The 13566-nt window shown below is 50.4% G+C and overlaps 1 protein-coding gene across 3 annotated transcripts; it reads left to right on the top strand.

The window, feature by feature from the left end:
* The first annotated feature begins 1657 nt into the window (after nt 1-1657).
* On the top strand, nt 1658-10151 carry CDKN1A (cyclin dependent kinase inhibitor 1A). Of its 3 annotated transcripts, none has more exons than XM_054027348.1 (3): nt 1658-1867; nt 7101-7526; nt 7702-8177. In XM_054027348.1, the coding sequence occupies exons 2-3, from the start codon at nt 7109-7111 to the stop codon at nt 7722-7724; spliced, it is 441 nt and encodes a 146-aa protein (XP_053883323.1). In that variant the 5' UTR covers nt 1658-1867; nt 7101-7108; the 3' UTR covers nt 7725-8177. The 3 variants fall into 3 exon arrangements, with proteins under 3 accessions (XP_053883323.1, XP_053883322.1, XP_053883321.1); XM_054027347.1 differs by lacking the exon at nt 7702-8177 and adding an exon at nt 8190-10151 and having other exon boundaries at nt 1761-1867; XM_054027346.1 differs by lacking the exons at nt 1658-1867; nt 7702-8177 and adding an exon at nt 8190-10151 and having other exon boundaries at nt 2395-7526.
* Nucleotides 10152-13566: the final 3415 nt, after the last annotated feature.

The following is a 13566-nucleotide window of genomic DNA, read 5'->3' as shown; positions in this document are numbered from 1 at the left end:
CTAAAATCGGGACTGTCCCTATAAAATCAGGACATCTGGTCACCTTAATAAGAGCATGCCAGAAAGCCGGGTTTGTTCACTCAACTGCCATGGGTAAGCTTTAGTCACTGCTACAGTAAAGCTAGAATCAATCTAAAACCCTTTGTTTAAATAGCCCCTGAACTTTGGAAAGTTCACCTCCCGATCACAGCTGTTCAGGGCCTATCTCTGTGCCATAGATGATAACATCTTTCAGCTGATTTCATGCTCCCTGGATGTGTTTGCATCCTATGTAACGGGACTTGTAGGAGAGAGATCTGCCCTGTGTCATGAGGCAGCCTCCAGCAGAACATGCCCAAACATATTCTCTATTAGAACAGGCCAGCCTGAAATCTGCAAATCTAGGAACTTTGCATTGTGGCAGGGGTTAAAGCCATCAACTAGCTGCACACTGAAGGCCTGATTTTCAGAAGTGAGGAACACACAACAGCTCCCCGATTTCAGCTGGCACGGCAGGGGCCGAGCACCCTGAAAACAGAAGATTAGATGGATGCTTTAGCACGTACCTACATTTCTGATTCAAAAGAGACCACAAGATAGATATTAAATGCTGCTGGCCTCAGTTGCAGCTGCAAACCTGCAAACCACCAATGCGGACAGTGCACGGGTATATAAACTAAGTTGCACCAGTGAGTTTACCCTGCATTTACATGAGAGGTTTGCAGTGATGTAGCTACACCGTGGCTAATGACCCCAGCGTGGACAAGCCCTGAGATTAGGGGAAGCCAAATCTCATGCTTCAGGATATAAACTGATCACTGCAGAGATCAGGAAGGAATCTTTCTCCTGCCATCTTCCTTTCTCCCCAATATGCAACATTAGGCAACTCGTTAGGAGCATGGCCCCAGATCTTCCAAAGGTATTTAAGAGCCTAATTTCCATGTATTGTAATGGGAGTTAGGTGCCTATTACATACCCTTGAGGATCTGGGCCATGGAGAGGTAGTTGCTTTCTGGTTTTGCTCTGAAGCAGCAGATATGATAGCCACTGCTAAAAGTAGGGGATTGAACTAAATGGACCGATGGTCTGCTCTTGTATGGAAATCCTATTACAGGAATCAATTTCCCCCACCCCCCCAGTCAAACCAGTGAAGCCCCAGGGAAGTCCTTATTGGTATTAACTGGGAGGTGGGCAGCACTACTGTTGCTAAAAGCAAAGTCTGGCCGGAAATTCTTACCAGTGAACTATAAAGACGGTAGATCTGAAATCACAAATGAGGGGTAACCAGCCATCAGGGACAGGGTTAACAAACCCTATGGCCAGATTTGCCAAAGGGGTGACATTAGCGGAGCCGGGGCTTGTCGGGCAGCTCACCTGTAATCCTGTGGATTGGAACAGCCTGTGGTATGGATACCCTGGCTGGCCTAGGGAGCTGGCAATGGGATCGGGACCTTCCCTTCTAGGGCAGCGGCTGTTCCGCCGCCTGCTGGCACCTGACCCGAGAGGTCCAGGTGCTTCTCCCTCGCCCATGGGCGCAGAGCTCGGGGCGGGCAGGGCCAGGCCGGGCCGCGGGGGTTAATTCCGCCCCCAGCGGAGTGGGTCGCCGCATCGCCAACGCGAGTGGCCGCCAGGCTCCCTCCAGCCCAGGGCTAAGGAGCTGGGCAGCAGAGCCCGGCCTGGGGCAGCGCCGTGGGAGTCCCGGGCTGCACGGGGGGTGAGCTCAGCTGTGCGGGGCAGGTAGGGAGGGCCGGGGGCGGAGCGTTCCGCCCGGCTATATCAGGCTGGCAGCCGGGCGCAGAGCTCAGAGCTGCTGCCAGAGGTTTGGCGAGACGTAGCAGCAGGCAGAGACCGAGCCGAGCTGTGCTGGGAGGCGGTGGCTGGTCGCGAGGTGAGAGAGGCTGCGGCTGGGGTATCGGGCATGTCTTTGTCCCCGTGCCCTTTGGGGTGGGTCCCTGCATCACCTCCCCCGCCGGGTATCTGTTCCCGAGTCTCCTCGTCCCCCTCTGGAGGGTGGATTCGCGCACGATCAGTGCCGCCCCCCTTCGATGGGGAGCCCAATTCTGGGCCGATGAGAGAGGATGCGACTTCACTGCTCCGTGGCCCCCAGGTACCGGGGGTCCCGCCCCGCTTCTCGACACCTGCGCGGGCTCTGACCCTTAGCTAAAGGGGAGTCGGAGGGGCCCCACTCTGGAGTGCCCTAGGCTAAGCCCAGCCATCCAGAGAGAGCCCGACCGGGAGCCGCCTGCTGCTGCCCCGCACCGACCGGGGTCACGGGGGGCTTCCCGGGAAGCGAGGCTGAGCAGAGACCCCGCTTCCCCAGTGGGCAGAGGCTCCCGGGCTACTAGTCTCTCCCTCCCGGCTGCTGGTGGGGTTTTCTTACTCCTCCATCCCAAGCTGCTCTGCCTCTATCGGTTTCGCTTGCTGGGGAGTCTCCCACTCCCTTCACGGGGCCCCCTCCCGAGCCCGCACTGATCAGTGGGCTGGTCTCTCCGCTAGTCGCTCACGGAGGATGCGAAGATCCACGGAGCAATGCCCTTAACGCGCCGTTGGGCTGGGAACCGAGATAGTCTCTGTACTGGAAGGGCTGGGATTCCCAATGACCCTATAGGGCTAGAACTGGGGGCGCCCCTTGCTGGGTACCCCTGGCCACTAGCCCGGCCGATCTGGGAGTGCACACACGCGAGCTGTCATTTGGGTTTACACGTCTCCTTCCGAAGCGCAGCGAGGCGAAGCCTCCGGGAAGGGGCGAGTGTGGCGCATGTTGGATTAGACCCTCGGCCACTGATGACGGCGGCAGAGACAACCGATCTCCCCAGCGCCCAGAACCGCCCCCCGCCCATCCTGGAGCCCGCCGGGGGGGCCGATGGGGAGCCGTTTCGCTTTCGGGGCGCGGGGCGCATCGCGGCCAGAGGGGGCTGTGGAAGCCGCGGGCCCGGAGGCAGGGCTGGCTGCCGGGGGTGTCAGGAGCGGGCGGGCGATTGGACGCGGTGCCATGGCGTGTGACACTCAAATACATGACGCCAGCTGGTAGGAACGCCCGGCCCGGCCCGGGGACTGAGCGTTCGACAGGCCCGACAGCGGGGGGCGCTGCGGAGTCGGCAGCCCGGGCTGGCCAATGGAGCGGGGCGCTGCCTGGGCATGTCTGGGCGGCCAGCGGTTAGTAATAGTCACACGCTCGCTGTGATGTAAGAGACCTGCCCTATTGCGCGGGCTCGCGAGTCACTTCCAAGCGCACGTCGGGCTGGGACTTCCCTGAAGCTTTGGTCTAAACACGTCCAGGAAGAGCCATGTAACAACGCACCGGGCAGGGGGCGCACTGGGCAAAGCCGTTCCCAGCCCGGCTGGGTGGCTGCGTCAGCACCGCCCTGATCGGGGACTGTCGCGCTTCGCTGGAACTCCGTGTCCCCGGGCACTTCCTAGGAACAGAAGGATCAGGCTGATAAGAGCTGCGAGAGTCTCTGCTGGCCACTGGCTGCTGCAAACTGCAGAGCCCGACGGGACATCAGCGGAAGTGGCCCACATAGCTGTAGGGATGGCCAAGTTCTCCTCTGCTCAGTCCTATCGCTGATCTGCCATCCAGTTTGCAACTGCTTGAGTTCGTTTTGAATAGTTGTAATAGGTGTAAATGCTGTTTGTGGATTGAGTGCCTGTGTCTAAAGGGATATTTCACAATATTATTCATCACCTGCTGGTACTCATCGGCCGCTTGGCTGGTCCAAGATGATGTAATCCCAGCCTTCCCTAGACATGTCACTCTGCCTGTCCCAGGATGTGTCATTCTGGCAGTCTGACTGGGCCTGCTCGCTAGGTTTCACTCTGATTGCAAATAATCCCTCACTCTACAAGAAATGGAAACCCCAGGAGGTTACTGTAGTGAAAGGTGGGAAGATGTTTATTCCTGGGTGACAAACACCCCCTGGTGGGCAAAGTGGTACACTGTTAATAAACTGAACACTTGCATGTCTGGTGTAAAAATCTGTCTCTGGCATCCCAGTTATTGCTTAACGTGGCTATTCAGGTAAAGCTACTTTAATTTATTGTAATCTAGGTTAAGATGGTTGACAGGAGCAATAGAGCCATGGAGCTCACAAGTAAGGAAAGTGAAGCCTGCAAATGACCCAAAATAGTTCCACTTCCTCCCTCTCCAGACATGCTTCGCCTAGAAACTGCAATATTAATGAGACCAAACCCCAGATTGTTCCAGAGATTGGCAATAAATGGGCTGCAGACAGATGGACTTTAAAACTTGTCCCCTTGCTGCTGCTCTTTTTGCCCCTAGAATTTCTTTCCCCCAACTTGGGTGTATGGGAAGGAAGGGGCTGCATTGAGCCCAAAAATCCTGCTGTCAAGTTCACTTGCTTCCAGGATCTCCTCTCTGCTGTCTCTCTTGAAACAAAAATCCTGATGTGGCTGAAGACCTGGATGTTTAGCTTGAACATAATGTGCTCTTCAAAGGATCCCCAAAACCTTACTGTAATTAAACCTCCCCCTATATTCCTTGTGCTAGGCCAGTCTCTCAAGTCACTTTGGGACTTGTAAGGCAGAGCAGGTGACTTGCCCAGGTCACACAGCAGGCTCCCTGCACTCTGAGTGCAATTGACTTGATCACTGCACCCAACTTAATTTCTTATTGAGATCCTGCCACCTGTAAGAAACTGGCTTAGGGAAGCAATGATCCCTGTTTCTTAGAGGGTTCAGGATGAGCAGAGCCAGTGACAAGTTGCCTTTTGCTTACCTGAAGCACTTGCCAAGAGCTGCACTGTTGGGTCAGCACTGCCCTGGCACCTACTGGTGACCACAAACATTGCTCTGTATCAGCTGCTTGTTCAAGTCTGCAGGGTTCTGTAGCAGAATTTAATGTAACTTACAAGAAAGCTTCATTGTATGAAAGGAAATGAAAATGACTTCAATGGTTCTTCAGGTCATCAAACTGACTATTCAGGAAATTGAAAGTAAAGACTAGCCATGTGTCATCGACACTCAGTGGCTTCCAACATACACAATCAGGAGCGAAGGATGAAGCATTGGTCTTAATGCGAGGTTGTGCAGTTTTGTGGCACATGGATCCTGTGAGGTGCTGAGTAGTTGCAGGTTTGTCTGCTGTAGCACTTCAGTGTAGACACTACCTATGCTGATGGGAGAGGCTCTTCCTGAGAGGCCGTAGCTAGGTTGACCAAAGAATTCTCCTGTCGACCTAACACTGTCTATATGGGGTCTTAGGTCTGTTTAACTATGCTGCTCAGGGGTGTGGATTTTTCACATCCCTGACTGATGCAGTTAAACCGACCTCACTTTCTACTGTAGACCAGGCCTTCGACTCTGGTTTAAGTCCGTGGTAGGTGTTGAGAATGCTCCGGATCTCTCAGGAGTGGGCATTCTAATGGGTGTGGGTGTTTGCTTTCATATGCAGCAGCAAGTTGAAACTTGTTACCTGCCAGGGCTTGTTTGGACATGCTGGAACTTGACTGACTCACGATGATGTCATTCCATTGAACTGTTTACAAGGGTGTGAACTGTCAGGCGATATGAAGGTTGAGTTCTATTTTTAATCTCTCAGCCTCTTCCTCTCTGGGTGAAAAGGCAAGAACAGGACAAACTGGATCAATAGAATATTATAGGCACTGAGGCCATTAAAGGTTAAGGTTCAAGATATACAAGCCAAATGTGGCCTTCAGCTGCCGTGGTGCCTAAATGTCTCCCAGACTAATAGCATAAAGGCTAAATTGTTGCTGCCAAAGGATTGTGTGCGGGCAGAATTGAGCAAACAGTTCACTGCTAATTAAAGTGGTGAAAATAACCTTTTTTGCATTACTGGAATCAAATTCATTTTGGGTTGAATGAAACACTTTGTTCAACCCACAACATTGTTGCGTTTTTGTTGGTTTATAACAGTAAAGTAAACCTCAAACTCAATGTTTAGATTTTCATAATCCTTTTTTCAAACTATTTAGCAAAATTGTCAAATTCCTGAATTGTTTTGGTTGATGCAAATCTGCATTATTTTTTTTTTTTTTCCTGGCACAAAGCTTTGGCTAAAATTTTGCCCAGTTCGACTGCTAATAAGTTATTTGGCTCTAGCTTTCTGCTCATGGGCCTATTGTGACTGCCCTCTGTCCGTTGTGGGCTGGATATTTTGTGCTGAGCACCCTCTGTTGCCACTGCAGTCAGTAGAAGCTGCAGGTGCTCTGCATATCTGACCATCAGGCTCTATGGGAATCAATTAATGATCTCAAACTTAGATGAATACTTTTAAAATATCACCCTGCCCTTTTAAACAAGCCTCCTTACATAATTACAAGCTGCAAAGAGATTCCTTTATAACCTTGCATGCCCACATCAGGGGGAGGGCAGAAGGTTAGAACCCTTCTGGGGTTTTTGTTGGCAATTGGCAACTTTCTTTACCACTTAGGTGCATCTCCTGTTTACAGACCAAGTGTGGCTCCTCTTTGCCTCCATCTACAAAGCAGGGTCTTTATCAGTGGCTACCCAACAGTTTTACCAATAAGGGATTACCAAAATGGACACGCTTGGAATTTGTTCTATGCAGCTTGTTCAAAGCATAGTTCCTTGCTGCTACGTTCTGGTACTTGGATTTAAGAAATTCACCTAATATTTCCTGTTGGCTTTGCCAGCTGCTCTCACATGAATCTGTCGCATGTAAACTTGAATTCAGATCCAGTTCTGATTTTAAATATCCTCCAAATTGAGATCCAGTATTGTTGTAGCAGTGTCAGTACCAGGGTATTAGAGATAGAAGGTCAGTGAGGTAATATCTCTTATTGGACCACGGGGCTGACTGCAGGATTTGAACCTAGGACTTTGAGCACTAGATGGATCAGCTCTTACCACTTGAGCTCAAGGATTAAGTTCTATAGCTGGGAAGCCGTAGCAGATTCAACCCTCATGTAAACCAGCCACAAGAGGGAGACAAGTGCATGCTCCTTGCATGGATTACATTGGCATGCATGTAGCCAATGATTGCTCAGTACTGCATGCCAGGGGTGGTCCCAGGAGATGCCTGAACCCCATGGACTTCTGTGATCATTTACTAATTCACTTAGTAGCCTATTGATCACTTGCACTGCAGCTCAGTAACCATATGTTGCTCATTTTCCTTCTAGCTGGAAACATGCCTCTGTCACAGAGTAACATGCGGCAGGCCCCCTGCAACAGGAAGCTCTGCCGAAACCTCTTTGGCCCGGTAGATCATGAGCAGCTCCAGAATGACTTGCAGGATTTGATGAGGAGACATCTGGAAGAAGCTCAGTGCAGGTGGAATTTTGACTTTGAGACGGAAACACCGCTGGAGGGCAAGTTCAAGTGGGAGAGAGTCCTCTATCCTGACGTGTCTCCTGCTTGCCTGCCTTCTCAGGACCCGAGCCACTCCAAAGGTAATGGTAGGGAGAAGAACCAGAGCTCTCCAGCACTTAAGATTTCTACAAAGGATCTTAACATGGCCCTCTCAAGTGAAACAGTACAGACGGGCTCAGAGTCCCGCAAGGCCAGCTCCCCACGGCACCTGAAACGAAAGCAGACCAGCATAAAAGGTAAGTACGAATGCTTGTCCTGCCCCTAGTTCACAAGTACCCCTAATAGCTACCAGAGCAAGAGACAGAATGTCAGTGGCAGCTTGACCAGTCCAGTCATATCTCTGGGGTGGCACAGGGCACCTATCACTGCAGGCGTTGGCGCTTATTGTCAGTTCACCTGTTCACACTGCAGCATTGCCTGGAGGCTCCAGCTGAGTTGAGGATCTCACCGCAGTAGGTGTAAAGAAAGCAGCTAGTGTCGTAAGAGGCAGTCTCTACCCTGGAGAGCTTACAGTGGAGGGAAGGCCAGGATTCTCTGCTTGCTACAGCTGGGGAAAGGAATCTCAAATGACATCACACGGGGTGGCTGGCAGAGGTAGGAATCCAAATCCGATTTCCCAGATTTCAGGTCAATAAATCACAAGACTGGAGCAGATAATAAAAGTGAAACCAGCGTCCCACTGCCATTCAACCAGATAGTCAAAGGGAACTTGATAAAACCCTCCACAGATGGGCCTTTTCTCACTGTCAGACAGGCAATCTGAAGCATGACTCTGGATTGCTCTTGCCAAAACAGATGCTTATTGCTCATAAAGCTCCTCCAGCCAGTTTATTGGAAGGGCTCATTCACGCTCTCACTTGAGAGCAAGCTCAGTAGTCTCCTTTTCTTTCTCCCTCCAGATTTTTACAGTTCAAAGCGGAGGATTGTCCCTTGCAAACCAAATCCGTGATGCTACAGCACAAGTTGTTCTGCTTCTATGTGCCTCTTGGCTGGGGCACGGTCATCAGGATGTGTCTTCAACTACTAACCCTACTGGCCCTCTGCAGCCCTCTAGGAAGACCATTTCTATTGAAGTCTGTGGAAGGGTTGCCTTAGGGGCTGAATAAAGTCTGTCTGGACTTAGCAGCAGGAAGACTTAGTTACAAGCCTCCCTCTGCATTGTACTGTATAAGCTACCTACTGGATCTGTCTATTATGAAGTGATGTAGAGTTTAGTGTCGTATTTATGAATAGGGCTAGGTGTCTAAGGACCCGCTTGTGTGCAATGTGTATTGTAAAGGCTTTATTTAAAATAGATGTAGAATATTTGATTACCTCCTTTCGTAGGCCTTGGAGAAGAGGGAATGATAAATGCTGAAAATTGAGCCTTCAGCGTAGGCCAGTGTGACACTCAACAAGGAGGGGTAGGAATGAGAGTGCTAAGTCTCAGCCCCCCTGACCAGCTACACCGTTGCCCTCAGGACCACAGAGTAGAAGGGATGGGTGGAGGAGAGATGGGCCTAGACCCTAAGCTGCTGTAAAGAGTGTTGTACTTCCACTGAAGTCAAGCGTAAAAGAGCATAGCCTCCCCAGCCGAGGCTCCGTCCCATGGCAACTGATCCTCATGGCCATGGGATTCTTATGTACATGGTCTTCTAAAGCCTCACTCTGCTCCTGGGCAGCATCAACACTCTCCGTCTGCCTGGGCAGGAGTAAGCTGTGAGTGCAGTGGGCCTCAATTGATAGAAGGGTATCTGTCTCCAGCTGGGGCTCTGCTTCCTGAAAAGGAATGCTTAGGGTGGAGGTGGGAAAGGAGATGTGTATTGCCCATAAAACAAGCATCCCTGACTGCAGGGCCTACCTGAACGAGCAAGGAGTGGATGCTTAGCTGGGTAACCGGATGACACAGCCAGCTTTCTCCCTGGCTAGCTCAGATCAAGTTCTGCTCGGTGTTTAAACTTTGCCCTCTGCTTGCTGACTTGAGGAAAGGAATAATTTGTAGCTCCATCTCTTGGGTGGTTCTTCTGCATTATAGTGAGGCTGGTAGTAGGAGTTGGGGATGCGGGATTCTGACAGGGTTAGACATCTCCTCTGCTAATACCAGCCAGTCCAATTCACTACTTGTAAAGCTGCTTGATGCACCCTTGAGTGGCAACAGACTACTGATGCCACCTGGTTGTGCCCAGGCCCAAATGCTGCATTGGCTGATTTCAGCACTAGCCTAAAGGCAGAATTTGTCTTATAAGACTCACCTTTAGTTCCCTCTGCTCTTGTCATAATACACCACTAGCTCCTGCCACTAGGCTATTCCAGGGCATGCTTTGCGGGGGATCCATCTACACAGCAATTGGTAGACTTTGTGATTTCTACAGCAGAGTTGTGGCACCACTCTGTACAGCAGGGCTAATTCCCTTCCCACTTCCCCCTCCAGCAGGAGGGTTAGCTGCTGCTCTCCCTCATTATGTGGTGGTTTGTTCGGCTTCAGCAGTTCTAGCTCTGCAGTTAGACTCGCTGCGTGTGGTCCTCTTGTGTTAGAGGCCAAGTCCTCATGGCCCCTGCTGCTGGTTTTCATGGCCGCATTGTCTGTCCACAAAGGCTGCAGTCTCACGGGTCGAGATGGTCTCAAGAAACATCAGAAATTCTCAGGCACTTTTCTCTGTGATGGGTTCATCCCCTCTGCTCATGGAGTTGGACTTCTAAACCGGGAAAAACAGATCCCTTCACACCCCCATTCCTTGCTGCACTTTGCGTTCAGGGTAACGCCGGCAAACTTTCAGCACTAATACTTGTATCTGTAAAGAAGATGCTGCTGCATTTATTGGAAAAAAATCTAGTTTAAAAATGTAACTTTATTATGAATAAACACTTTGTGTATAAATGAGGCTGGCTTGTCACCTGTCTTCTCTTTGCCCGTTCTGAAGAGCGAGAGTAACTTCAGAACCAAGTATGCTATTAATGCACCCCGTGTCACTATCTGCATGAAGGATGGTTCAGGTGCGAGCCTGGACTCAGGAGATCTGGGTTCAGTTCCTGGCTTTGCTATGTAGGTGTGACTTGGGCAGGTCACTTGGTCTCTGTGGGCCCCAGGCCCCCATCTGAACAATGGGGATAATAGCACTGCTCTGCCTGACGGGCATTGAGGATAAACACATTAAACCACTCAGATACTAAGGCCTGGTCTGCACTACAGGGTTAGGTCAACGCAAGGCGACTTACGTCGACCTAACTATGGAAGCATCTGTGATGGGATCCCTGGGATGCAGCCTGGGACTGTGGGACCACTGTGCCCCCTGAACTCTCTCCACCCTGGGCTGTCTCTCTCAATGCCTTGCTAGTGATAAGCAACAAACCCCATCAGGCACTGTGATCACTCAGCACAACTACATGTGGAGACCCAACACCCAGCTAGATTGCATGAATGCTCCCAGAGTCACTCATGAATCACACAGGGAAAGGCACCAGCCAAATCCCCCCTGCATGGTATCTCAGGAATATACCATCTTGTACTTAAAGATGAGCAGAGCAAATTTATTAATTAGTTCACCACTTCATCAGTGGAAAGCGGACATACACCAGCCTTTGTAAAATTTGAGCATACTTACCATTCACTTCAGGCAAACTCAAAGATAACCAGTAAAACAAATTTATTGACTAAAAAAGATTGATTTTAAGTGATAGTTACCAAAATAAAATAAAATGTAAGCACGCCGTCTAAACGCCCAACCCTGTTAGACTGGGCAACATCTAGATTAAGCAGTTTTCTCACCACACTGGATATTGCAGTTCATAGTACACAGATTTCACCCTTGAAAGCTGGACCAGTCCCCTCAGTTGGAGTCCTCAGAGTGTCCTTGTTGCTTGCAGCCAGAGCCGGCTTTCGCAAGGGTGGGGCCCGATTCATACTCACCTGGTGGCGGTCCGGGTCTTCAGCGGCATTTCAGCAGCAGGTCCTTCACTCGCTCCGGGTCTTCGGTGGCACTCAAGGACCCGCCGCCAAAGACCCAGAGCGAGTGAAGGACCCGCTGCCGAAGACCCGGACCACCGCCGGCTGAGTAAAACTTAAAAAGGCGCCGGTGTGGGGCCCTCTTAGGCATGGGGCCCGATTGGGGGGAATCGGGCGAATTGGCCTAAAGCCGGCCCTGCTTGCAGCGTAGATGGGTGAAGGAGAAAGGCCAAGCCTGGGCCCCCTGTGTTCAGTTTTATCTCCTCAGTCCATGTGCTTGTAGAACACAAGTCCAGGTATGTCTGATGGGCATTGCTGAGTCTCCAGGCAAGATTGAGCAATTCCTCTGGTGTAGCCTCATGCAGGTGAGTCACTGAATTGTAGCTCCCTCGCTGGACAACGGCTGTTGATGGGTTGTTTGACAGTCTGCCCAGGGGTTGGTTACTTTCCTTGCTGTTGCCTCTGGGGAGCTAATATCTGCCTGAATCCCCAACTTGCAGTATGTTTTAGTGACAACCATACAATATTCTCATAACTTCATATGCATTAATGATATACATATGGATAGAGAAATGACTTTCAGCAGATTATAACCTTTCCCCTGATACCTTACAAGGCATGCTTTATATGCAAGATCACAATCCTATATACATTTGGAATATGGGGGTTACAGGGTGCTCCCCCAAGGTACAGAATGTCACAGTGTCTACACTTAAATGTCACTCCTGCTGATGTAACTGCTCCCCTACACTGATAACTCCAGCTCCATGAGAGGTGTAGAGTCAAGGCCAGTGCAGTTATGTTGATGTAATGTTACTGTGTTGACTGTTACTGGATTTCAGGAGCCATCCCACAATCCCCCACACAAGACAGTACAATAAATACAAGTGCTCCAGGGGAGGATGTGCACTGCCAACACACATAGCAATGTGAAGACACATACAAATGATGTCATTACTATGGTGGCTGTTTACCAACGTAAGTTGGGTCAACTTAATTTTGTGGTGTAGACATGGGCTGAGGTAGTGTGGGGCCACATAAGTATGAGATATACTTTGCAGCATGGTCTTAGCTGCCGAGCAAATCCATGTGCTGCAGTCAGGCTGAGGTCACTGAAGGCTCTGAGACTGGACTCCTTCAATCACAAACAATTTACAGACCTTATTCAGTGTTCCTTAGCATGACTGAGTCTGAAAAAAACTCTTCCCCTTCCTTTAGAACTAATCTACCAGGCCCTGGTATCCTACTCTACAACGCCACTTCTTTCCATCAGAGCGCCAATGAAGAGCATGGGCCACGAACTTGGTTGCTATAAATCAGCCTGACTCATTCACGGCACTGGAGCTGTGTGGACTTACACCAGCAGAGGATCCGGGCCCATAGATCATTTCTGTCACCCACTCAGCTCCGTTCCCTGCTGCTACAGAACAATGGGGCTTTACCACTTCCTTGGGGGAATGAATTCTACACCTTAAGGCACTTTATTAGCCAGGAGCTTTGCCTTTCTTAATTCACACCCCTGTACGCCAGGCTAAATCATTCTTCCCTTTCCTAATGTGTTAACACCCTTCAAATATTTGCAGAGCATTGTCATACTATCCCTTAGCTGTTCCTCAGCCAAGCTCTACAGATTTAGCCTTTTTAATCTTTCCTCCTACGTCAATCTATCCAACCCTTCCAGTGACTGTCACTGCTTCCCTGCAGGTTGTCAGCAGGAAAAGATACTGAGCACATAAACAGATCAGTAGATAAATATCCCCTGAGATCTGAACCCCTCTCAAAATGAGCCAGACCCATTTCCTCAGCTGCTCTTCCCCAACCACAGAGGAGGTTAGACCGCTTTCAGCGAGGTGGAGCAGGAGACAGATTTAAGCAGGATCTTCGTCATGCTCTTGAGGCACTATTACGCTTGGCAACCACTCATCTGTTGCAGAAGGGCCACAGCAAGCATTATGTGACTGTTGTCACAATTCACCTCCTCTCATATAGATGTCCCATTTTCTGATAACCACAAGTGCCACGCTGCCTACCCAACTTAATCGATAGGATTCTCTCACAAATCCTGCAGCCTTCTGTAAATCCTGCTGAAGGAAGCAGCTGCACTCTCTAGCACTTACAACACTGCAAATCAGACAGCAAGGAACAAGACTACATGTCACAATCCTCCCGTTGTGTGGTGCCATCACACTAACATTCCACCCCTCCAGGGCCAGTGCTACCATTTAGGCAAACTAGGCAGTTGCCTAGGGCACCAAGATTTGGTGGTGCCAAAAAGCGGTGCCCCCAATTTTTTTTACAGCGTTCCTACACCCCCTCCCTGAGCGCACGGTCGCCACTCCACTTCTCCCGCCTCC

Source organism: Malaclemys terrapin, chromosome 4 (genome assembly GCF_027887155.1).
Source record: "Malaclemys terrapin pileata isolate rMalTer1 chromosome 4, rMalTer1.hap1, whole genome shotgun sequence".
NCBI classification, from domain to species: Eukaryota; Metazoa; Chordata; order Testudines; family Emydidae; genus Malaclemys; species Malaclemys terrapin.
The sequence above is the reverse complement of the archived record's forward strand: the minus strand, read 5'-3'. Positions and strand labels throughout refer to the sequence as shown.

Coding starts and splice junctions, on each gene's coding strand:
- CDKN1A (XM_054027346.1), top strand. CDS start 7,079: ATGTTGCTCATTTTCCTTCTAGCTGGAAACATGCCTCTGTCACAGAGT. Junction 7,527..8,189: donor AAAGCAGACCAGCATAAAAG/GTAAGTACGAAT, acceptor TTCTCCCTCCAG/ATTTTTACAGTTCAAAGCGG.